This window comes from Cygnus atratus, chromosome 17 (assembly GCF_013377495.2).
Source record: "Cygnus atratus isolate AKBS03 ecotype Queensland, Australia chromosome 17, CAtr_DNAZoo_HiC_assembly, whole genome shotgun sequence".
Classification (NCBI taxonomy): domain Eukaryota; kingdom Metazoa; phylum Chordata; class Aves; order Anseriformes; family Anatidae; genus Cygnus; species Cygnus atratus.
This window is the reverse complement of record NC_066378.1, coordinates 5938559-5962032: the sequence shown is the minus strand read 5'-3', so window position 1 is coordinate 5962032 and position 23474 is coordinate 5938559. Positions and strand designations below refer to the sequence as shown.

General features: G+C 55.5%; 3 protein-coding genes across 5 annotated transcripts in view; all 3 read left to right on the top strand.

Moving 5' to 3' along the window:
- CLTCL1 (clathrin heavy chain like 1) overlaps positions 1–2236 on the top strand; it is a 38199-nt gene extending 35963 nt beyond the window's left edge. For 2 of the 3 annotated variants that reach the window (XM_035556722.2, XM_035556721.2), the window contains one exon: positions 909–2236. In XM_035556722.2, the coding sequence (XP_035412615.1) occupies positions 909–1024 (116 nt within the window). In that variant the 3' untranslated portion in view covers positions 1025–2236. Of the gene's footprint in view, positions 1–300; positions 388–908 lie in introns of all 3 variants that reach the window. The other variant, XM_035556723.2, reaches the window with a different exon arrangement.
- A 6652-nt stretch (positions 2237–8888) lies between these two features.
- SLC25A1 (solute carrier family 25 member 1) lies at positions 8889–20393 on the top strand. The gene is made up of 9 exons (XM_035556854.1): positions 8889–9040; positions 17275–17382; positions 17499–17598; positions 17752–17890; positions 17986–18070; positions 18274–18378; positions 18590–18705; positions 18850–18923; positions 19105–20393. The coding sequence occupies exons 1-9, from the start codon at positions 8950–8952 to the stop codon at positions 19217–19219; spliced, it is 933 nt and encodes a 310-aa protein (XP_035412747.1). The 5' UTR covers positions 8889–8949; the 3' UTR covers positions 19220–20393.
- Positions 20394–21168: 775 nt separating this feature from the next.
- Positions 21169–23470, top strand: LOC118252996 (somatomedin-B and thrombospondin type-1 domain-containing protein-like). The gene is made up of 6 exons (XM_035556912.1): positions 21169–21367; positions 22122–22304; positions 22396–22486; positions 22849–23022; positions 23140–23261; positions 23337–23470. Exons 1-5 carry the CDS (start codon positions 21169–21171, stop codon positions 23243–23245), a joined length of 753 nt encoding a protein of 250 aa, XP_035412805.1. The 3' UTR covers positions 23246–23261; positions 23337–23470.
- Positions 23471–23474: the final 4 nt, after the last annotated feature.

Here is a 23474-nt window from a genome sequence, read left to right as displayed (position 1 = left end):
TGGTCGTCTCTGCTAGATGGACTGCACAAGTTGTTGAAGTGACATCTCACTCTTACAGTACTTCTACTCTTCAGCTAAAGTATTACTCCTCTTACATGGCTCAGAACCCTAGCTTAGGAATAGCCTTTTAGTACGGTAACAGGAGAGGGGATACCAAGGTGTGCACAACACCAGAAATAACTTAAAGAGCATGCTCATTCCTCCTGTTGTTCCTTTCTAAGAGGAATGTGTCTGCTTTCTGCTCTTCCAAGTAGAAAGGCAGACTGGCTTTCTAGTTCATCCATTTTAAGACAAATGCAGCCAAAAAACCATGGCTGTCCAAGTGTGCTGCTATTTTAGAAGCCCCTATGAAGAGGCATTCTGCTAACAAGCACCTAGAAGTGGCTGGTAAGGGAAGGATGTGACTGGTTCACTGTCTAATGTAAATGTTAACTTAAATTTAATATATGCATGAGGCATGTGTGCTCCTAGTGATGAAAACATATCTTCTATCAAGGTACATTCAGGCCTTTTGCAGCACTTTCCAGACTGAGATCTAACAGACCTAACTAATTGCTTGAATTGTTTTACTTTTGAGTTCTGACCATGCATGGTGTTTAAATAGAATCAGTTTGGCTTTCAGTGTGGTCTTTTCAAAACAAGCCACGTTTATCTTGCCATCAAGAACAGTTGATACTCCTCTTCCCGTCTGAGTCTTGCCTTGCTTTCTTAGTTTTCTGGTAGTGAGAGCAGATGGCCTAAGTGCCCACTCTGTGTGGTGCATGTTGAGTAATAGTGTAACTTGCTAGTGTGTGCTTGCACAGTGGCTGATTTTTAGCTAAAAGCCTAATAATTCTGTCCCATAGTACAGCTAGCACTAGGGAACCTTGGGTACTTAAACTAACTTTTTTTTTCTCGTGCTTTTCCAGGCCAGCAGTTGATGTTAACAGCAGGCCCCAGTGCAGTACCTCCCCAGGCAAACTTCCCATACGGATACTCAGCACCAGGATTCACCCAGCCACCTGTTTATGGTTTCAACATGTAACTAGCTCTCTGACAGACCTTTGCTGTCTCTGTTCTCTTCCTTCCCGTCCCTTTTTAACTTCTCCAAGAAGTGTACAATGGTCCTAAAGGCACAGATGACCTTCTGTTGGCTGAACACACTTGCTGCCCTGCTCAGTGAGGAGACTTCAACGGGATGCCTGTTACTGTTATTTATTGATTATTGTCCGGTTACATTTCAACCTCTGAAAGGCAGCTTTTGTTAATGACATTGTGAGACTCTTGTCTGAAGTTAAGGCACTATTTCACTAACTCATATAGCAATAACTGCTTGAGGCCAGGGGGAAGAGCGTATTTTTTTCTTTTGCAAAGCCCATTGAAGGCAGCTGGGAAATTGCCTGGCACCAAGTTGTTAAAGCTTTAGCTGAAGCTACTGAAGTAGCAGGGTTCTTAACAATTCAGTGAAGCATCTCCTTAATAATGAATTGTTGAAAGCTTATGTACATCTGACTACCCCATTTTGTTTGCAGTCTTACGTGCAAAAGAAATTGGGCTTTCTGATATTTGTGCTCTGAATGTTTAGAGGAATATTGGGAAAGCTTCCTTTTCTGGACAATAATGCTGTTGGGGTTCAATGCTGTTGGAGTCTGTTCTATATTTTCTGGAGTAGATCTGAGACTTAAAGAAAATAAATCTTCTCATGCCAGAGAGCAAACATTTCCCAGATCCTTTTTGTTTATCAAGAGGAGAGCATGTTACTTGTTGACATTAAATGGTACTAAAGGAAAACTCAGCTGTGTGTGGCAAGTGAACATGGGAGTGTGCATGGCCTGCCGAAGTACTAAAGATGCAAGAGCACAGCGTCAGGGCTGGGGAGGGGGGCATACTGCTAAAATAATGAGGCGGTAGGGAGGGCCATAATCCTGACTTTTTTATTTGCACCTTTAATTGATTCTGGCATTGGCTTCTTGCCACACCATGTTCTGACCCTGTCTGGTGGGCAGAGTCAACACCATCTGAATTAACAAGATGCAGTGACTCAGTTCTGCTATGCTGCAGTAGTATCAATGGTGTGTCTACCACCCACCTCTTTCTTTGAGAATGCCAACAGGGATGTATTATTACTTTGTGCCACTCTTCAAATACATGTATCATTAACGTTTTATGTACTTAGATAACAATGTATAATTTATGGTTATGAATCTTGTGCTAATCTTGAATATTATAAAAGTCCAACTATAAATGTAAAACTGCAGTATCCACTGTGTGGTTCTAGTCTTCCTATCTTGGGGGTGGGGACTGGTTAGTAGTAATGCACTACCACTTAAAGCATCAGCTTTCTTAATTTGTGACAGCTAAGGATGCCAGACAGGAAATGGGAAAATTGTGCCAAAGCACATACCGTAGAGGGCTTAGCAAGTAACGTAAAAGGGAGTTGCGGTCTCTTCAATGAACACAGCACACGTTGTCTTGAGCAGGAGTCATGCTGCAACAGGTGGTCACATGCTTACGTGACTTCATTCACAGGACTGGAAAAGTGTAAGCTCAGTCCTGTGCTGGGGGAGATGCTGCAGATAGTCTTCTAAGTCTGCTCCACTGAAATACATTGATACAGCAACAGTATTGGTAAGCTACACCTTTCATATCGAATTCTGCTTGAATGGGGCAAAACATCTTTGTGTCAACCAGTAGAGACTTAACAGTGCTGTGAAATCAGTAACAGTAGACTGTTTTAGCATGATTCTAACTGGTACGTTGTCTCCCTTGCTTGCTGTACTGTGTGATAGCAGTGGCAAAGAGATGTGCTATCTACTTTTCTAATAAAGGCCAGAGCGCTCCGAGTGCTGATGTAACACACTAACCTTGGTTTTGTACTGATCAGCACTCAATGGCTCAGCTTGAAATACTGAGCAGCTAACGAGTTCAAGCAAATCTGCACTCTGTCTAGACTTATTCCTAGCAGGAATTAGCCAGGTAGCATGCTATTTTCCAGGCAAATAATACTTCCATTTTGTAACCAGTTCCTTGTGGGTCAACAGGAACTTGGGTGAGGCAGCTAGAATTGAAGACAAGCTCAACAGTTAATATGACTGGGAGTTTCCTTCCCCTCAAATTGAGAATTTACTGTGACTTGATAGCAACAATTACAAGCTGATGGTGAAATACAGTAAACTGCTGGATTAAATAGTAGAACAGCTCATGACCTGTAGAGAATTGAGCTAGCCTGGGGATCTTAATTTGCTTCAGTCAAGAAATCTAATTACAGGAATGACTGAGTTCTCAAGGAAGGCAAGGCTGTCAGCTCTGATAAATAGTTCTGCTTTAGTTGGTCTCCTGGAATGTTAAGCTCTTGCTAAGTATAACGGCTTTTATAAATTCTGTGATCTTCTTACACTCTAAAATGCATCCAGAAGCATAGTCCCTGCTGTTACTGTGTGACTGTACCTAAACTGTGGAACAAATGCTTGCACACCAGATTATATAACTGTTTCTTTAATGGTTAAGTCTTTCTCAGCAGGAAATAACCCCTCTTTTAGTGGGTTACATGGAAGACTTAATACAGTTTATGAAGTTGTAGTGTTAATCCAAGTTTCTGAAAAACTTGGATAAAATTGTTTGCACAAAACCTCCTTTGAAAACTAAGCTTCTCACTAATTCCCACTGCTTCAGTGAGACTAGGCTAGTGCTGTCATGCAGAATGGACTGTTCATGCAGAACTCACCGCAGAGAGCAGTATCTGGAGACTAACTTCTGGGCTTGTGATACTGTCAAACAGTAACTTGCTTAAGAACCTACATAGCATGTCTTACATACTCGTGATTTTCCTGTAAGAAACCAAGTATGGATTTCCTTTTGTAATAGTCCTTGCTATTTGACAGACTTTAGGGGGATTTTGCCCCATCAGTCAAACTCTGGGCAACTACAGGTCTGGCATCAGATTTGACAAGCACTGCTGTGCAGCCACTTGAATGTCTTGTGAGCTAGGTGGAAATGAACCTCTCAAAAAATGTTTGCAGGGACATGTGCTGATCTTGGCATAAAATTCTGGCCTGTATTCAGCTGCTCATTCTGAGCTAGCACTTGAGCTCCTTACCACTATTGTTTGCTCCCTCACGTCTTCAAATGTTACTGGTTTCTTTTGGTATAAACACCAAGTGAAAGGGGAGGGAAGGAAGAACGTCTAAGCTGCTGTTGGAAGCAGAATTCTCGTGTAGCTGTTCCTGTCTGCTCTGTTGAGCCAGAGGAGCCGACCCTGTAAGCTCAGGAGGAATGTGTTGCTGGGGTAAGTGCTGCTTCTCATCTACACTAAGTTCTGGTGTTTTACCAGACTTCTATTCCTCACCCCTCTTTTAAGGGATATGCAATTAAATGGTAGCATAGCAGAAGAAAAAGCTCCTAAGTGGCTTTGTTGCTTGAAAAATAAAAATTGAGTGGATAAAGCCTGTTCAAGTAGGTACCAGTTTGGGGAGTAATAGAAGAAATAGTGACTGTGAGGTCCAAAACTTAATTCTGATTTAATAGCTCCTTTTTTTTTTTTTTTTAAGCAACTGCAATGCTGAAAACTGGCACTTAGCATGACATGGATCCATTAGTAAGGTTGCATAAAATGAGAAAACTATTTTTTTCCCTAGCAAAACCAGCAACTGTTATTCAGAAGCATAAAAAGCTTCTGTTTCTTCAACTATAAAACTGGCAAGTAAATTTTTTGTTGTCTGATGTCCACTGGCTTAGATGTGTGGATATCTTTTGTACTTGGGCACATATGGTAGATATATTCAGGCAAAGCTGATTCTTAAACTGCTGCATAGTTAGATAATGCTTGTGTGTGTGACATTTTAATTGGCAGGCTAGAACCTGCCTGGCCACTGAGAAACTTTTAGTGTGATTAAAACAGCATGCCAGTGGATCAAATTTGCACTGAAAAAAAATGAGGCTATATAACTTGCAAATCTCAGAACAAGTAGCACTATATATACTGGGTTTCCATAATAAGCAGTTTGGAAAGCATGCATAAAACTTTGTGATAGGGCATATTAATTAACTGTAGAACTTATTCCCATATTTCTTGGTCCTTCGCGTTCTGTTGTAAGTGGTTTGGCTTGTCACTGTTTCCAACCTGAGTATATTTTTTTGTTGTTGTTTTACAGCATACACCAAGAGTGCTTTGATCTCATTTGTTTCCACCAGGTCAAACTGGGACGTCTTGAATCTGTGATAAAATATAATGGAACCCAAAGCTGAAAAATGCTTGACGACACACGAGTGCTTTGTAACACTGGTGTGTAATTACATTGTGGTTTGCAGAGTGAATTAGTACTTGCTATAGCAACCTGCAGGTGTACCAGTCTAGGTTAATGGTCTTGGGGTCTTTTTATTCTGTTACATCTTCTACTTCAACAAGCATTCAGGTTTCAAAGAGTTTGTTGCTAGTATAGTTTTCTTGTTTTTCATTACTATGTATTTTCTGTGGGCATATTTCCAAAGGTAATGATAGATCCTGACTCACGTTTTACTAATAAAATGCTGCAAAATTGTTAGCATGCATATATTTCAGTCTAGGTCTTTCAGTGTGGAGACTTTTAGGTCTTTCAGGAAGGTAGCAAAAAACATAATTTTTCTTCTGAACTAAAATAGATACTATAATGTCACCAGCTTTTAAGTGTTAAGTTCATATGAATTTGAAATACAGTCAGTGAAGGGTAAGTCTTGTCTTCCTCTTATGTGTCAGAATTTAAAAATTCTGAGTCAAAATTTGAGTTTATTCAGTCATGCATTCTGCATGGTTCAGTGAGTCAAGGAAAAATATATTTTTTCTTCTCTCTGTCTGCTGTGGTTATAATTAAGACTTAAAAAAAAAAAAAAAAAACTTTGTCTAAAAAAAAAGTGTTTCTCCTTTTCCTCCCCCCTAATGGTTATAAAAGGAAAGAATTGCCAAGTCATCTGGTACGTTCTTTTCTGCAGTAGTGAGGTCTACCATATTATGCAGAGCACAAGTTCCCAAAGTGCTGGTTATCCCACCAGGAAGTTAGAAGATGTTTGGGTGGGAAGGGAAAATGGTCTCATCTACAGTAAACAGCAAACAGTGTTTGTCAACTAAAGTAGTTTTTCAGTAATATATCATGCTGAGAGGGAAGTGTGACCATAGTCTGGTAGCAGAATGAGAACCTGTAAATGCTTTGTGCACTACATGGATTTCACTCATCATCTGAGCTGAGTCAGGGCCACTCGAAATGTTAATGTCACAGGGATTTCTGTTGGGCTCTCTGGATAATCAGTCCTGTTGATCTCAGTAAATACTCTTGAGTATCAACAGGAGCTCTTTTTGGATGTGTACTCAAGTGGGAATCATGCAAGTTGTTTTGGAAGAGCATTATCTTATAGTCATAGGTTCCCTCTGCATATGCCTAAAAGCTGATGAAACACTGACTCAGAAATGTCTGACATGATCACTTCTCCTTGAAGTCTGTTATATGTAAGATCTGTTCCGCCTGAAAGAATTGTTTGCTCTGTCAGGAAACCTGAGAGGAACTAAGGTTTCTTAGTGTACTGTAAGACCCCAAGCGATGTGGATTAATAATGCGTGGAAAAACTTGTAGTAGTTTGAGTTGTAATAATTCTGATGATAGAGCTGTTTATTCAGTGAGGTGAATAGATTTTCTGATTCAAGGACATTTAATAGAAAGTTATTGGTCACTTATGGTCTCTAAAACCATGGTGTGCATGCAAGTTATGCCAGTGATAAATAAATTATTTGGGAGAGGGTGAGTGAGGGCAAGGGAGGAATAAGTTGGAGCTGATCAAGTGTGGTCATTGTTTACGTGCTTTTTAGAATCCAGGATGCTCTGTCTGCAATCCGTGTTTGTGTGTTCAAAAAAATTATGAATGTTGCTTTCATCTTCAGCAGTTATTTTCAATTCTGATTGTTGGGTCCTGAAAGGACTGCTGTGAGGTGTATGAACTACGATAGCACCTGTCTATGTATTTAACAGTTCTCTTATGTGTTTCTATGGCAGCAGAAACAAGTGCCAGACACCAGCAGTAGAAATGGGTTCAGATTGCCAGGTGGTTGTTCCTGTGAAAATTCCTGGATTGAGAGAAATAAAACAAAGGACTCAATACCCTGTCTGTAACAGTAGCTGCTCTTTTATGCTTTGATTACCCAGTTCCTAGGAGATGTTCTTGACCATATGAGTCTGGTCAAGTCTTTACTTTCATGTAAGTCACAGGATTTAAAACATGCTTTTTGCAGCCTCTAGTATTTTAGAGGTTGCTTATCTTCATCAGATGCTCTTTTCCTTCAGGCTTTCTGCTGACGAGTGTTGTTAGCAGCTTCTTGGAGGTCAAGTTGAGATGGCTTGCAATCTGTGTGATTAAATATGAATAATCCTTTCTCTGTTCAGCAAAGTAAGCACCTCTGTGAATCCCATTGAGGTTGCTTACTATTAAGCATGTGGTGAAGCCTCATGGTGTTGTTAAGTTCCCCTAGCTCTGTGCTTGCATAGGTGGCCAGTGGTCAGTACTCATGTAGAGAGCAAGGCTGTGGGGCAGGCGCAGGGCTTGTACTGATGAAAGAGTGCAAAGGTCTTTCTGACAGGGGTTTTGAAATTTAGTAGCACACGTGGCAATAGAAACAGTCAAGTGCATTAGAGTTTGGAGCTAAGGGCCTTCCTGTAAAACAAAGGAGCCTTGATAATTCTTCATACTGAAAGGGATCTCTAGCTACCAGGTGTTATAATTGGAAGCAAAGCTGTATCCCACTGGTGACTTTCTCCAGGCGAACTGAGTGGTGTCCTGGGATGGGGTTTGGTACCGCAGGGAGCAGCCTCTGTCCCCTGTCATAGTGGCCTCTATTGCAGGTGCGTATGGGAGAGCGGCCTGCCTGCTGCTGTCCCACAAACCAGCCAGGCAGAGGCTGCATCACAGCCATCGCCACAAAGCTGCCCCACTGGACTTGCCTCTGACTGCCGGAGCTGTTCTGAGGCCACGCACACCTCTGGCCACGTCTGGGAATGAGTTCTGCAGTGCCAGCATGCATTCATGTGCATGCCTGAATCCTAGCAGAATAAAGGTGCTTCAGTTTCCCGAACGGCCTTTCTGCAGGCGGTTTGCCCACAAGGCCACGGCCGCAGTGCTCAGGAGATGTGGCCTTAGCCTTCACCCGAGGCCTAGGCAGGGTCCTGCCACCTGATTGCGGAGCCTTGCTGAGGCGAAACTCATTTCACAAAACACACAGGCAGCAAGTCTCAACAGGAGTTCACACTTTGCGTGGCCGGGGGAGGTTTCTTACACAAAATGTTCCCTCGGTGGAGCGGGAACTTTCCCTGCCTCCGGAGCCTCACTGCAACGGCCCACCTTTCTGTAAAATCCAAGGCGGGAAGGAAAGCGCCCTGTCTCCTCTCCCTGGTACTTCTGTACACCCAACTTTCAGCTACGGAGTGGGGAAGGCTGTCTGCCCGGGCCTACAGCCGAACCAAACTCGTGCAAGCTGCTTGTTTAGGAGTGGTTTAGCTTTTCACTTTGGGGATTTATCTGGAACACCCCGACGAGCAGCCTGTCGGGTTTCTCTTCCGACTCCGAGCGCTGGGCGTTCCCTGCGGTCACTGCCTGGCCTTCTCCTCCCCGCCCGGGGGGGCAAAGCGGGGTGTAGAGCAGCACCCCCCGGGCCAGCAGGGGCCACGTTCACCTTGTACCGCTGCGAACCCCCAGCAATTACAGCTCAAGGTGCTTTTCACATCCAGCCTCGTCCTACACTCCCCCGGGGGAGGTGTCTGCGGCACCGGCGGGGGGAGACCGAGGCTGCGCCCCAGTGACTCACCCGCGGGCTGCGGGGCCGGCCCTGGCCCTGGCTCGGCTCAGCCCGCCCCGTGAGGATGTGACGCCGCCAGGGCCGCCCCCTCGGCGGGCGAGGCCCTAAAACCCGGCCCCGGCCGCCGCCGGGCAGCGCAGGAGCCGCGGAGCAGCGCGGCCATGCCCGCCCCCGCCGCGCCCCGCAGCCTGGCCGCCGCCGCCCCCGCCGGCAAGGCCAAGCTCACGCACCCCGGCAAGGCCATCCTGGCGGGTAAGGGGGCGAGGGGGGATCCCCGGTGGCCGCAGGTGGAAGAAAAAGGGCGGTGGGAAGAGGCCGGGGGCGTGCCCGCAGCCGCCGGTGCCAGCGTGGGCATCCGCGCCCCGCCGCGGGGCCGGGGCGGCGCCCGGAGGTGTGGGGCCGGGGGCAGCCCCCGGGAACCTCCCCCTGCGCGTCCCCGGAGGCTCGCACGCCGCCGGAGCCGCCCTCCCGGTGTCTGGGTGCCCCCGGCGCTGATCCCCGTTCTCCTGCCCTTCCCCGGGGGTCCGGGCGGGCTCGGTGCGCGGCGGGAGCCAAGGCGCTGCCTCCCGCTGGGGCCGGTCCCAGCCCGGGGCTGGACGGAGCCCGAGGCGGCGGCAGGCTGGGTGTGCTGCCTGCGGGCTGCTCCGCGGCTCCCTCCTTCCCCTGCCAGGCGTCTTCTTGCGGGACGGTGCCCAGAGAGCAGGCGAGCGCCTTCTCTCTGAAACGAGCCATCGCAGCCTTCGCCCGGTCCGCAGGCGTAACGCTTTTGTGTTTTCCAGCCGAGTCCCCCCCTCCTGCGATCGTGCCTTTGTTCCTCTGCCCAACTGTCAGCTCCCCGCCGAGGCCGAGCCCTGGCCTCCCCCAGCAGAGGCTTGGCCGGGGAGGCTGTGGCTGCCCTCATGGCTGGGTGCTGGGAGCCCAGCCCTGGCTGCTCCCCTCCTGCTGCCCCCTGCCCCAAGTGGATGCGGGCACTGGGGCGTGCAAAGGGTGCCAGAACCTCCCCGGGTCACATCCTGCCCGGCTGGAGGACTGGGGTGCAACCGTGGCCAAGGGAGCCTCATCCAGCAAAAATCCCAGTGAAGGTACAAGTTGCATGCTTGGGCTCCGGATCTGTGCTACCGCCCCCCTTGAAGTGGAGAGTTAGCTCAGCCTTGCTCTTACACCTTTTATTTAGAGGCCTTTAAAATAGGGTTTAACCCAAGTTTAGGATGGAGAAGGACAGGGTGCTTGCTCCCACCCAAAAACCCCAGTCTTTCCCAGCTTGCTGCCCACACACAGTGTGTCGGGTTACTGCTGCCTGGACCCATGCGTCAGGAGGCTTCCACAGCTTCTGTGTGGGTCCCTAATCGGGGATCATCAGCTGTAGGTGGCTTAGTGGTGTGCGCTGGAGGAGGCTGCAGCGGGCCTGCCCTTCCCTTCCCGGCCATGACGCCTGGAAGCTGTTCTGCTCTGAACCAAGGGGCCCAGGGGCTCGGCCAGGCGCTGGGCTGTGCAGCCCAGCACAACGCTGCACATGCCTGCACTTGGAGGAGCCCTCATGGGTCCACGTGAGGCTGCGGAGGTGGAAGAAGGGCCCTATTGAGATGCTAGTCCTCTCCTTGCAGGCAGCAAATCAGAGTAATTGGTTAATGGGCAGAAGTCCAGCCTTGCCTCTGTGGCATCTGATTGTGTTACAGAACCACAGCAGTGGTGGAGCGCCACCGTTAACTCGCTGTGCCCCGGGCTGCTCGGGGGCACGGTGCAGTCAGGGGGTGCCCGCGCTGACCCGAGGGCGTTCCCTGACCCCTGCCAGCATGATGCGTGCCTGTGACCTCCAGAGCTCTGCTTTTTGGAGAGCTGGAGGCGCTCAGGCGAGACCATACCTACTGCGCTGTGCTTCATCTGCCTTGCACTGGCTGTGTTAAGTATCCTGCTCCGGGTGCACATCTGCTACCGCACCCTGTGCGGCCCAGACCCTCTGCCATGGGTCCCTCTGCTCCCTCACGCCGCCCGGACCCGAGCAGCGTGGGTCTGGCACTTCTTAAAGGATGCCAACGAAGTTCTCGCTGCCAGTTCTTCATTGTCACTGCAGACAAATAAAAAGTTAAAAATTAGTTTGCAAATGGGCCCTCCTGTGTCCAAGCAGTTGCTGTGTGCCAGGGCAGCCGTTCACCTCGCTGTGGCCACAGCGCCTGCGCCTCTGCTGAGAGCGCTGCTGGCGCCGCGTGGCCGGGACGCACGAAGGCAGCCTGGCCGTCCTGCGTGGTGCAGCTTGGATTTGGCCTTAGAGGTGCTGCGGGCATCAGCACATGCAGTCAGAGAGGGGCGCGGATCCCTGCCGCTGCCTCGCCACCTGGCCCTGAACCCATATTGCAGAGCTGTTCTGGGGTCCTGGAACCGGATCAGAAGTGTGACATACAGCTTTTGTGTGATTTTGTCATGCTGAAACTTGGTTAAAAGATGGGTAACTGTGCAGGCTTTGTGCTGAGTAGGCATGATGTGTTTCTTTCTAACTCACGTGCTGGCTGTTATCTGGCGTTAAGCTGGCATGGCTTTCTCATGCGCTGTGGCTGATCTGATGGCCAGCTTGCACTGCATTGCTGGGTGAGCTGCTAGCAGGGAGTCCAGCCGGGTCTCCCTCCTCACAGCAAGCTTTTGTTTTCCTCGCTGCCAGCTTCCAAGCAAAGCCTTAGCCCATGGGGCTGCTAGCTCCTCCCGTGGCGCCAGGCGCTGCCGTTCCCCTCACTGAGAGCTGGCTGCAGAGCCGGCAGGAGCCAGACCCAGAGCTCTCCAAGCTCATTTTTTGGGCACCGCAGTGCTCGAGGCCAGCCTGCAGGAGGTTTGTCAGAGCCCCCAGGTAGCAGGCAAAGCCCCGCACCCCTGTGCTGCTCGTGAGAACTTTGCTCCCAGTTAGCAGTGGCTGCCTGATGAAAGGCTTTGCCTGCCCTGCCCAGAGTTAAGTACAGACTGACTCCGTTTTTAGCTGGCTTTGAAGCCTGGGGTCTGTTCCCTCCCCCAGAGAAGCCGCCCGCTGCCTGCACGGTGCCTCTGTTCGCCGTCCCTGCCTCTGTGTAATCCTGCCTCGCCGGGGAGGCAGCGCTGCTGGATGCTGTCCTACGCGGCGCTTGATTTGGAAGGAGCTGGCAGTGGTCGCGGCTGCTGCTCTGTTGTTTGCTGCAAACATCGAGTGCCGCTGGGAACGGCAGCGACGTGTCCTTGGAGTGGGGCAGGAGGGAGAGGGGCTCCTGCGGGCAGGAAGGGAAGGGCACAAAGCTGCACCTTCAGCAGGGAGTCCAGAGGCAGGTAAAGAGCAAGGTAGCAACTAGAGCTTTAGTTTCCTCTTCTTTGTTTATCTCTTGATACAATCTTTCTTAGGAAGTGCTATACCTGCCGAAGAGGAGTCCAGGTCTGGGTGTGAAAGCTGCTCCTTACAGGAGGCTCCTTCCCAAGTGTCCTCAGTCTACCAGGGCGCCCCTGGAGGGCAGCAGTCATCCTGCCCAGGTCCTGCTCGCTCCCAGCTCCTCTGCTCGTGCAGCTGCTGCGGGAGCTGCAAGCAGCCCCAAGGCCATGGTGGGGAGGAGGCCGCAAGCCCCCGGGCTGTGAAACCACCCTGAGGTGCTCAGCAGCTGTGGTTTGAGTGAGCTGCGTGTGAGCTGGGGCTCAGCCCAGGCCTTTGGAGCGTGCATCGCTGAGCTATCCGCCTGCCTGATGCTCTGCTTGCCGTTCTGCAGGGCACCATTTTCTGTGGGCTGACGTAAATGGTGGGAAAGAGCCGTCCGTCTTCCCAGCGGCACTCAGCAGCGTGAGCTGACAGCTCGGGGATGTTGCAGTGTCTCCCGTCGCTGGCGGCCTCGTGCGGTGCATGCCAATGCGAGGCCCTGCTCCTGCCCAGGCAGGGAGCGGTGACCCCATGCTTGGCCTCTGGGGTCTCTGGGTCGCCCCCCTGTCAGCAGGAGTTGATATTTTGCTGTCTCTGTTGTATCGCCATGCTCCAGTGCCTGGTGCAGCACAGCTCCCCTGTGCTGGCAGCTGGGGAGCAGGGACTGTCCCCAGGTCCCAGCAGTGCTCCATCATCCGTGCCCAGCTGGAGCTTGTGGGGGCAATCATCCAGCAGCCCCCAGCTCTGATGTCAGCACCCTGCTGCCTGTCTTCAGAAAGATTTTGGACACTTAAAGGTAGCATCTGGAGAGGGGTGGTGGAGCAGGGAGCCAGCGTTTACCCTGTGCTGCTGTCACCCCTCTACTCACAGCACTGGTGACACCAGCATGGAGCTGGGACCTCGGGCTGCACAAGGGGGATGGTGCAAGGGCTGGTTGAGCCAGGGGCCAAGTCAGATAATGCTGTGACTGTCAGCAGGGGGAAACAGCTTTTGTCATTATACTCACAGCCAAGGAGTTTAAGATGCACTATAAAATGTTTTATTACAATATTGGCCCATTCAGAAGCAACTGAGCCGAATGAGCAAGTTGTGAAAGGCCGGCTTGTTGAAACAAGACGGCTCCAGTAAGACTGGGGACAGGTTCCCCCATCCCAGTCCCCAGGACTGCCTGCAGCGCTGTTGGCGTGGGCATGTTTGCTGACACGGGGTACAGAGGCACTTCGTGTTTGTGCTGCTGTGCGTGCCCCCAGGGCTATAAGGCTTTCTCCAGCCTGTCCATAGCCTGTCACGGTGACGAAAGTGCCCACGTGTGTATTTACCAATGCTGATGATGAAACCCAGCGCGCCCCACTGGCCTTGCCCATATCAGATGGGAGACCTTCCAGGGCCCCGGCCCCTGGGGCAGCGGATGGATGTTTTCTGAGAAGGGCTGACCTGTTGCAGGACACTTTCCCCATTCAAAAAACACCATGGGTGGTCCTCAGGTAACCTGGTTTCGAGGAAGCGGCCATGCTGTGAGCGCAGTCCTGCCTCTTCTCGCCACCGCTGAGGCCCGCGGAGCAGCCCAGCCTCGGCCTTTCCCGAGGACAGGGCTCCGAAGGAGAGGATGTGGAGGTGTTGCTTTATGGGGTGTGCTGCAGGAGGAGGTGGCCCAACGTGGACTGTGAAGTCTGCAAGGTGCTGGGTGCCCCAGCCAAAGCCATCGCCTCGGAGGGAGCTGGCCCAAGCCTTGTTTTTGGGGCCCAGATTTTGGGGCCTGGCTCTCGGGGCCCAGCTTTCCCAAGCCCGTTGCACAACGTGGCTCACAGCAGCGGAGGATGGAGCCCGTTGAACCAGTTTCCCTGCTGCACACATCGGAGGGTTTTTCCACCACCCAGTTTAGCCCGGTTGTGTAAATCGGATGGCGCGGAGGGGCTGGCACAGCGGGGCATTGCAGGGGGCTTCGCTGCTGCCAGGGCTGCGGGGAGCCACAACGAGCTGCCAGGCCGTGGTCATGATTCCTGATCTATAGCACCCTGCTGGACTTTGATTTTTTTGTTGTTGTTGTTTTATCCCAGTTCTGAAGTCTAACCAGGCTCACGGGGAAGGGCACAAAGTCCCCTCATGAAGGAAGGAGCCATGGGCACGGCATGCACCAGGTGTGTGGCCTGGGCCGTGACCCTCGGCTCACGGCATAGACCTGTGCCTCCTGTGGGGGGACCATGGGACTCAGCTTCCCCGATGTACCAGGGCCTGTGCAGGGCTGAAATCTGGCTGTTCCCCACATGCTGCACCGCCTGCACCAGGCGTGGGTCAGCCCTGTGCTGCCAGGGCCTCAGGAGTAACATCCTGAAAGGATCTTATGAAAGCTGAAGTCAGGAGGAGCTTCTTGTATGGAAATCAGGTGCTTGTGTGTTTTCGTGGGAAACTGCCCTTAAAACGGAGAGGCTGGGATTGCTCTCCAGGTGCCTACTTCTCATCAGAGCCATGCAGGCACCAAGGAGCAAAGCACGTCACCACAGCCCCCAGTGCCTGCCTCACTCCCAGAAAGGGCAGTGGATGCCAGCTGGGGCTTTGCGGGGTCTGACAGTGCTGGGGGTCTTCCCCCAAGGCCCCAGGACACAGCTAGCTGTGTCCTCCTGCCCCCAGCACCCATCCTGTGGGACAGGCTGGTGACAGTGCTGCTGGTGTCCCCAGAGCCCCCGAGGAGCTGCTTGCTAATGGTGCACAGGGGCCCCGGCGTTGTCATGAGCTGTGCATGCTCATGCCCGAGCCGCAGGGCAGTGCCCTCCTGCTGTCCCCAAAAAACCTTTTTTTCCTTCCTGCCAAGTCCCGGTGGCAGTGTCCAGGAGCTGTGGCCCAACACTGTCCTGGCCCATCCAAAAAGTGAATTACATTTATTCCAGGGAAGTAATGCCAAACGTGATTTTGACAGCGGGTGCCCCCCTTTGCCTTTCCACTGGGTCTGGGTGTGCTGGCAGTGCCTGCAGGCTCAGTGCAGGCGGGGAGCAAGCCCCGGCGCCAGCAGAGTCCCCCCTGATGCATCCCTGAAGGATGTCCTTGTCCTCTCTCCATCTCATCTTGCTAATGGCTGAGAGCCTTGGCTCTTGCTGGCCTGCTTGCTCTTTCACCCCCTGAGCGGTCACTGCTGTTGGTGCTGACTCCGCAGTGTTGCAAGAGCTGAAGCGGCCGGTTAAAGTCCGGGTAAACAGGTTGCAGGGCCCTCTGCACCCCCGGCGAGGGAGGGCGTGTTGGAAGAACCCGGTGCTGGGCTGGTTTGCGGGGGCTGGGGTGATTTATTTGCATAGAATAAGGTTTCTGCTGGAATAAAAGAGCGTGGGGAGACGAAGCTGAGACAGCAGGGCAGGACCTCTGCTTGGCTTGCCTGCCTGCCTGGCTCGTGTTGCTCTGCCACTCTGCAGGCAGAGGAAAGGCGGAAAAGGCTGCCCAAACCCCAGAGTTCCCACGCTGTCCTGGCATGCCAGAGCTGTGTGTCCTGTCCCAAAACAGCCGGGGTGCTGCAGAGGCTCTGCAGTGCCTGGGCCTCCCAGCAGCATCCCTCCCCTGCCTCTAGTTGCTTTGTCTGCCCTGCCTGTGGGCACTGCTGTTCCCTGGGCTGTGGTTTGTTTCGGGCGCTTCCCTGCTCTGGGAGCTGCCAGGGCAGCAGCTGGCGCCGGGGGAACAAGTGGGAGCAAATATTGACAGCTCGTGAAGCGTCCGCAGCCACGGCGTGGCAGCGGTGGGGAGCGGCGCGGTGCTCAGCATGGCAGGGGCTGCTGCTCTCATATCGCTGCTCACACAGAGCTGGAGCTCAGGAGGAGAACAAGAGGCCCCTGTGTGTGCTGGGGCTGGCTCCGCGTCCCCTGTGAGGGACGATGCTCCTGGCCCCCTGCGTCACTCAGAAAGTCCTTTTGAATGGCCCCCAGCGGGGCCGTTTCCCTCTCCCTTCAGGAGATACATCAGTGCCTCTGCGGGTGTTGCCTGCTGGGATGCTGGGGGCTGATAAGAGGTGTTTGTGCTGGATGAGAGGGGGCTGTGGGTGCCAGGGCCCTGCAGGTTTCGCCCTGCAGTGGTGGCAGCTGCTGGCTTCGGTGCCTGAGACACCGCGGGGCCGTGCTTTTGGAAGTGTGCTCTGCTTTGGCTCCCACCCTGGGAGCTGGCACGGCATGACCAGCATGTGCCCTGCACTTTGGCACCCTCCTGGTGCTGGTGCCGAGCTCCCATCCTGCCAGCTTGGGCTTCCCAGCATCCCCGGGCGCTGCTGCAGCCAAGGAGCAGCCGCTGTTGCCTATCAGCATCGCCTTGCTGGGCACGTTGGAGTGCTGATAAGTTGAGCTGTGCTCTGCTGTGCAGCGTGGGGGCTGCACGTTTTGCTGCAGACCAGAATAACCCACTGCCTGCCTCACCCTGCTCCTGTCCCAGGGGACAGTCCCTACTGGGGACACCCTGTGGCATTAACCAGGGCCATGCCAGCGGGGCTGCATGCTGGGGAGCCGAAGTGCTGCTGGAGGAGCCAAGATGCAAGAGCGTTTTGCCAGGAGCAGGCACCAGCATGCAGCGAAACTGGGGTTAAACCCCCTCAGCCTGTGCAAACACCCGGGGGCGGTGCTGCTGCTCCCAAAGCTCAGAGTACACAGGATGGTGACGATGCCCGTGGTGCTGGCGTGGCCTTGGGCAGCGCTGTGCAGCAGGGACATCCTCAGCCCCTGTAATCAGCACGCGGCAGCCTCCTCCGCATGGGTCCTTGCAGGGCAGCCGGAGGGGGTTGATTATAATTGTGCCTCTGTGCTGGCACCGCACCGTCTGCGAGTGGGCTCCCGCTGGTGCTGAGCTGCTGGAGAGGGATGTGAGGAGGTCCTGGGCGAGCTCCGTGCCTTGCGATAGGAGCAGAGGTTTGGATGGGGCATGCATGATGCCATTTGTCTGTGTTGGGTTTATAAATGGCACCTCCTCGCCTCCGGGCTGCAGCCAGTTGGTGAGGGAGCAGTAGTTTCACAGAGCACCAAAACAGGCGGTTTCCAAAGGAAAATGCTCACTCGCTTTGTGCTTTTGGTAACCTGGCCCTTCCTGGACAGACAGTCACCATGTCCACGAGGTACGGGGCCGGCAGGGCACTGCTGCAGCGCAGATTTCCCCTCCTGTCTTCCAGGTGGCCTCGCCGGAGGGATCGAGATCTGCATTACATTCCCCACCGAGTATGTGAAGACGCAGCTGCAGCTGGACGAGAAGGCCAACCCGCCCCGCTACAAGGGCATCGGTGAGGCTGGCGGGCCTGGAGGCTTCCTGGGGGGACAGCGAGCAGGTCTTGGGGGGGGCGAGCATGGTGGCCCTTGGCGCGTTGGGTGACGGTGACACCACTGTGCTCTGCCCCAGGGGACTGCGTGAAGCAGACCGTCCGTGACCATGGCATCCGGGGGCTGTACCGGGGCCTCAGCTCGCTGGTGTACGGCTCCATCCCCAAGGCCGCCGTGAGGTAGGTGTCCCCTGTGCAGCGGGGGGGTCCCAGGGCTGTGCTCAGTGGCATTTTCACAGTAGCAAAGCAGGGGTGGCTTTGGGCTCAGCATCTCCCCATCCCTTGGCAGGGTGTGTGGGCACCCCCGGGGTTGTCACCGCGGCCTCTCCGCAGGTTCGGCATGTTCGAGTTCCTCAGCAACCAGATGAGAGACGAGAAGGGCCGGCTGGACAGCACGCGGGGCCTCGTCTGCGGGCTGGGCGCCGGCGTGGCCGAGGCGGTGGTGGTGGTGTGCCCCATGGAGACCATCAAGGTGGGGACAGACAGGGGCCCTGGCTTCTGTCTCCTCCCCAGAGGAGCCCCTGTCCTCCTCGCCTTGGCTGACACCAATGCGCCATCTCCCCGCAGGTGAAGTTTATCCACGACCAGTGCTCCCCCAAGCCGAAATACCGCGGCTTCTTCCACGGCGTCAGGGAGATCGTTCGGGAACAGGGTGAGTCACGGGGAAGCAGTCACAGGGGGGCCTGGCCACCCCCGTGCTGTGGGAATGGGCAGAGACTGGGAGCCGTGGCTTGGAGGAGGTCAGCGGGAAGGTCTGGTCTCTACCCGAGGCTGCAGAGCTGCATGGGACCCCCTCGGGGTGGATGGGTTTGGGACAAGGCTGGGACTCCCCACTAACACCTTCCCTCACCACAGGGCTGAAGGGGACCTACCAGGGCTTAACCGCGACCGTCCTCAAGCAAGGATCCAACCAGGCCATCCGCTTCTTCGTCATGACGTCCCTCAAGAACTGGTACAAAGGTAATGCATCCCTGTACCCACGCAGTGCCACCCCGGCTCAGCCTTTCATGATGGGGCACGATAAAAAACAGGGGAAGGGCGTCCTGGCTGTCAGGGGCTGAAGGGTCCTGGTGCTGAAGCACGGCCTCACCTGCCTGCTGGCAGCCAAACCTGGCGGCCTTCTCCGTGAGCTGGGCTTTGTCACCACCTCTCAACCTCTCCTCCTCTCCAGGGGATGATCCCAACAAAGTCATCAACCCCTTCATCACAGGGGTGTTCGGGGCCCTCGCAGGAGCTGCGAGCGTCTTCGGCAACACCCCCTTGGACGTGGTGAAGACCAGGATGCAGGTATGGCACCACGGCACAAAGATGCCCTGCGCTCACTGTTCCCACCAGTCAGTTCCTCCTGACTCACTCCAGCTCTGCATCGCCCCTAAATCCCTCCTGGATGCCCTGACTCCAGTATCTGACCCTTCTTTTTCCTCCCCGCAGGGGCTGGAGGCGCACAAGTACAAGAGCACCTGGGACTGTGCCTACCAGATCATGAAATACGAGGGACCCCTGGCGTAAGCCCTCCTGCGGGTGTGGGATTGGGGCTGGAGATGGGTGGGAGTGGGGTCAGCCCGAGCTGGGGGACAGGCCTGGGTGAGGCAGGACCCAGCTGCAGGAGGAGAAGGGTGATGGGGGCACTTGTGGGGCATCCCCTTGGCTCCCACCCGCACCCACCACCCTCTCTGTCCCCGGCAGGTTCTACAAGGGCACGGTGCCTCGCCTGGGCCGCGTCTGCCTCGATGTGGCCATCGTCTTCGTCATCTACGACGAGGTGGTCAAGTTCCTCAACAAGGTGTGGAAAACAGACTGAGCAGCGCGGGCCAGGGTGGCCGTGCGCCTCCACTGCCACCACGAGGCTGCAGCTGGAGAGCGATGACCAAGGCCGGAGCTGCTGCCGCCAAGGGCCCAAGTCTCCCGCACGTGTCTGCGGGCCGGGATCACCACCTGGCCCTCCTGTCCCCCCTCCTCTGTCAACCCGGCAGCCTTTATTTATAGGAACAAGCTGTGGAGCAGTTTAAATTATTAGTTGTGCGTGAACATGGCCGGGGAGGCGGGGGAAGCTGTCCTCCCGCACCCCAGGCTGTGCTCACCCGGAGCACGGTGGCTTTGTGTCCCAGTGGGATGCGCCAGCCCCGTTCCCCAGCTGGGATGAGCCTGGTGCCTCTTCCTCCTGGCCACTGGTTCTGCACCTCACAGTGCCCCAGCGGCCAGCAGCTGCAGCCCCTCAAGCTGCTGGCTGCTTGGGACCAGCTCTTTTTGGGGCTGCTGAGAGCCATGCCGGTGCAATGCCCCAGTGCTGCCCTTGGGATGCACCAGGCTCCCAGGTGGCTCAGGGTGCAGCATCCCACCCCAGGTGTACCCCTCATCCTGGGATGTTGAGCAGGCAACACCCAAAGTCGCCCAGGCCCTTAATTTCCCTTACCCAGGGGACAGGACCGGGGCAAGCCGGGTGCCCCCTCCACTTGTGGTTTACAGTTGAGACGCGTGCGACAGACGGGGCGAGGAGGCGCAGCCCCTGTCTCAGACTTGGCCCCTTGGCACATCCCCTCGGCCAGGGGTGACCTCCGATGCAAAACTCTTCTTCCACATTCCCCCCCTGCCCTCCCGCCGCCTCCCGTTCTGCTCCCCGAGGCGGCCCCTTAGGTGACCCCGTAGCTTTCGGAGCTTCACCCCAACGCGTTACTAATACCCGCGCCGCAGCCTTGCCCTGCCCCGCGCTGGGGCTCAGCCCCTCCGCGTTTGTGCCAAAACTTTCCCCTGGGGGAGCGGGCGTGGGGCTCGAGCTGCTCTCTCCTCGTCGTGTTGTCAGCACCGAGCACAGCCTTAACACTAGCGCGGGAGGGCCAAGGAGGAAAGAGGAAAGCCTGGGAGCAATTCCCCCGGGGCTTTCTGCTTTGAAGCCAGTGAGTTTTGTTTTTTTTTTTATTATTATTATTATTATTCTGTTTTACATTCGCAATTTGAATAAAATCAGTCTGGCTTTAGTGGCTGCGATGGTGTGCAGGCGGCGCTGCGTGGGGCAGCCCTGGCGCTGCGGGTCCGTGGGTGCATGCAGGATGCGTGCCGTGCTGTCCCTGCGGTGCTGCGGTACGTGGGGGCTGCTGCCAACCCTTTTGGGCTGCTTCCTGTGGAGCCCGGCTGCCCCTCACCGCACGGATGGGGCTTGTTGGCATCGTTGTTCGGGTCCTAGCCACACTGGGGGTACCTGGGGCACTGGGTGGAGTGGGTGCTGTGCTGCACCCCAAATCTCCTGGGTCTTGTACTGGGCTGTGAGATAAATCCCCAGGGCATCGCTGCTCTGCCTCCCCCAGCCAAGGAAAGCCCCAAACCCTGCAGGGAGCTTTCTGCAAGCGAGGGGGCAATGCCTGGGGATGTTGGTGCTGCTTTTGCCCAAGGTGTGCAGGTACCCAAGATCCCAGGGGTGGCAGGGAGCCCAGCAGGGTGGCAGCGTGATGGTCACGGGGCTGTGCCAGCACCTCAGCGTGGCTGGGGGCTTCATCAGTGCTGGGCTGGGGGCTGCGGGAGGGGAGCGGAGCTGTAGCAAGCCCTTCCTTCCCTTTGCTTTGCATTACCCCTGTTGGGGCTGGGGCTTGTGCTGTGGCATCCTCGCACCCGCCCGTGCAGTTCGGAGCCGGGGCGCTGGAGCAGAACGAAACGTGCTTGATCCCTGCATCCAGCCGAGGGGCGGCGCAGCCCAGCTCCCCCGCCCCGGGGGGGACAGGCAGCCCCACGTTGGGGACAGGGACGCTGCGGGGCGGCATGCGAGGGCTGCTGCTGTGCGGGGGGTGGCTGCTGGCCGCCAGCTACGTGCTGGGCGGCTGCCGGCACCGCTGCTGCCCAGGCAGGAACAACGCCTGCTGGGCTCCAGGTGCCCACCGGGCTCGCTGCTACTGCGACTCCTACTGCGAGAGGACGGGCGACTGCTGCCAGGACTACCAGGCCTCGTGCCGCCGCGCCGGTGAGTGTCGGGATGGGGAGAGCGGGTCAGGATCGGCCCCTTGGCAGCAGGCTCGTGGGGCTGGTCCTTCGGGAGTCTCGGGTGCAGCTCGGGCTGGCCCCAGGCTGGCAGGGGATGGGTGATGCCTCTTGTTAGCACAGCTGGTAACGATGGCTGAAAGCAGAGCAGCTGCCAGCAGGTAGCCCTTGGTGGGGACAGCGGCAAGGAGCCCCCAGCCCCGGCAGCTGTGCATGCTGGCAGGTTTTTGCTATTGGAGCAGCATCCTGTTTTCCACTTTTTCCCCACTGTGGCATTCTGGATGCTCCCCGTGCAGTGACAGAGCCTGCAGTCTGCAGCCGAAAATAACAGGACGATGGCAGCACTGCCCTCACAACGCTCACAGTGACCCTTTGGGACAGCAGCACCGGTGGGAGCAGCATGCCTGCCACCGCTGCACGGGGACACAGGACCCCGGGCTGGGGCTGTGTTGGGGATGCACAGAGCTGAGGGACGCAGCCCCGGGACAATCGCACCCGTCAGCCCTCCCTAATCTCCGCGGAGATTAGCAGGGTCCCAGCTCAGCTCGATGCAGCGGCATGAGAATAAAAGCCTCCGGAAGCGGCGCACAATGCTGCTGGGTTGGGGGATGAGCCTCGGGGGGGGGGGGGAGGCCCAGCTCTCCCCTGTGCACAGCTTCTCCCCTTTGTCCTTTATACTATTTAAGCTCTTTTTCCCCTCTTTTACCTCCCCTCTGCTCCTCCACCATGCCCTGCAGCGGTGGGCTGCGTGGTGGGACCCTGGGGGCCCTGGAGCAGCTGCAGCTCCCTGTGCGGGGTCGGCAGCAAGGACCGCAGCCGCCAGGTCACCGTCCCGCCCCGGCACGGCGGGGAGCCCTGTCCCGACCTCAAGCAGCGCCGCGGGTGCCTGGGGGATGACCCGGCCTGTGGGGCCGCCAAAGGTAACGTGTCCCCCCCCCAGACCCACGTGCCATTTTGCTTGTCCCCACTGCCCGTGAAGTGGCTGTGACCCCACTGCTGCTTCTGTGCCAGGGGTGGCCAAGGTGCTCCCTGACTCCTTCAGCCTGGACTTCAGGGATCCCTGGAGAAGAGCTGGGCTGCAGAGGCCAGAGGAGCCACCCAGGTAGGTGCAGAGCAGCGTCCTGGTGGACCCTTAGCACCCCCCTCCCCAAACCATGGCCCCTTTCCACAACCCCTCCAAAGCTACGGACTCTGTGCATCCTGCTTGGAGCTGTGACCTCTGTGCATGCTCCCTGCACCCAAAACTTGGCCCCTTTGCAGCACCCAAAACCCCACGTCCCCTTTACAGCCCCCAAAACCTATAGCCCCTTTGCAAAAAGCCCTCCCAAAACCCCACTGCCCTTCCCACCCCCTGCACAACCACGACACCTATACACCCCCCACCTCAACACCGAGAAAACCCTGCAGCATCCCCCCCTGCCCTCCAACCAATGTTATTTCTCCCATCTCCCCCCTCCCTGCCAGCTCCCCCCTTCCCAGCTCCTGCGGCGTTTTCCGCCTGACGCAGGTGGCGGCCGCCTGCCGGGGGCAGCCCTGGAGCCGCCGGCTGCAGCGGGACAGGCGGGTGTGCGTCCAGTGCTGGGGGGATGCGCTCCACGGGCACCCCCGCTGCGATGGGCACGGGCTGCAAGGAGCCAGGTAGGTGGCACTATGCCTCCCCGAGGGGCAGCCCACCCTAAAAACCTGAGAGCAGCTCCCACAGCACCTCGCTTTGGTTTTCACAGCACGGCAACGTGTGCCCGATTTGCCTTCCAGGACGTTCTGGGTGGCCGCCTCCGTGGCGGGGTGTCAGGGCTCCTGGGTGCGGGAGGCGCTGCAGGACGGCTGCACCTGCCCCTCGCCAGCACTCGTCTTTGTGTAGCCCATCCCCCGGGAAGGTGAGCTGAAATTCCCCTCCCTTCTGATTTGAAAAAGCGGGGAAATGAAATAGAAACGTCCCCGTCCTGCTTTAGTTTCAGCCCTCCGCAAGCTTGCTGCCTGCCTGCGGTGACGGGAGGCAGCTCCTTTGCGATTTCCACTACTAAAAAACGAGGGAACTGCTCAGTCCTCAGCCGAGTGACTAACACTGGAAGAACGGAGGCTGAATCCAG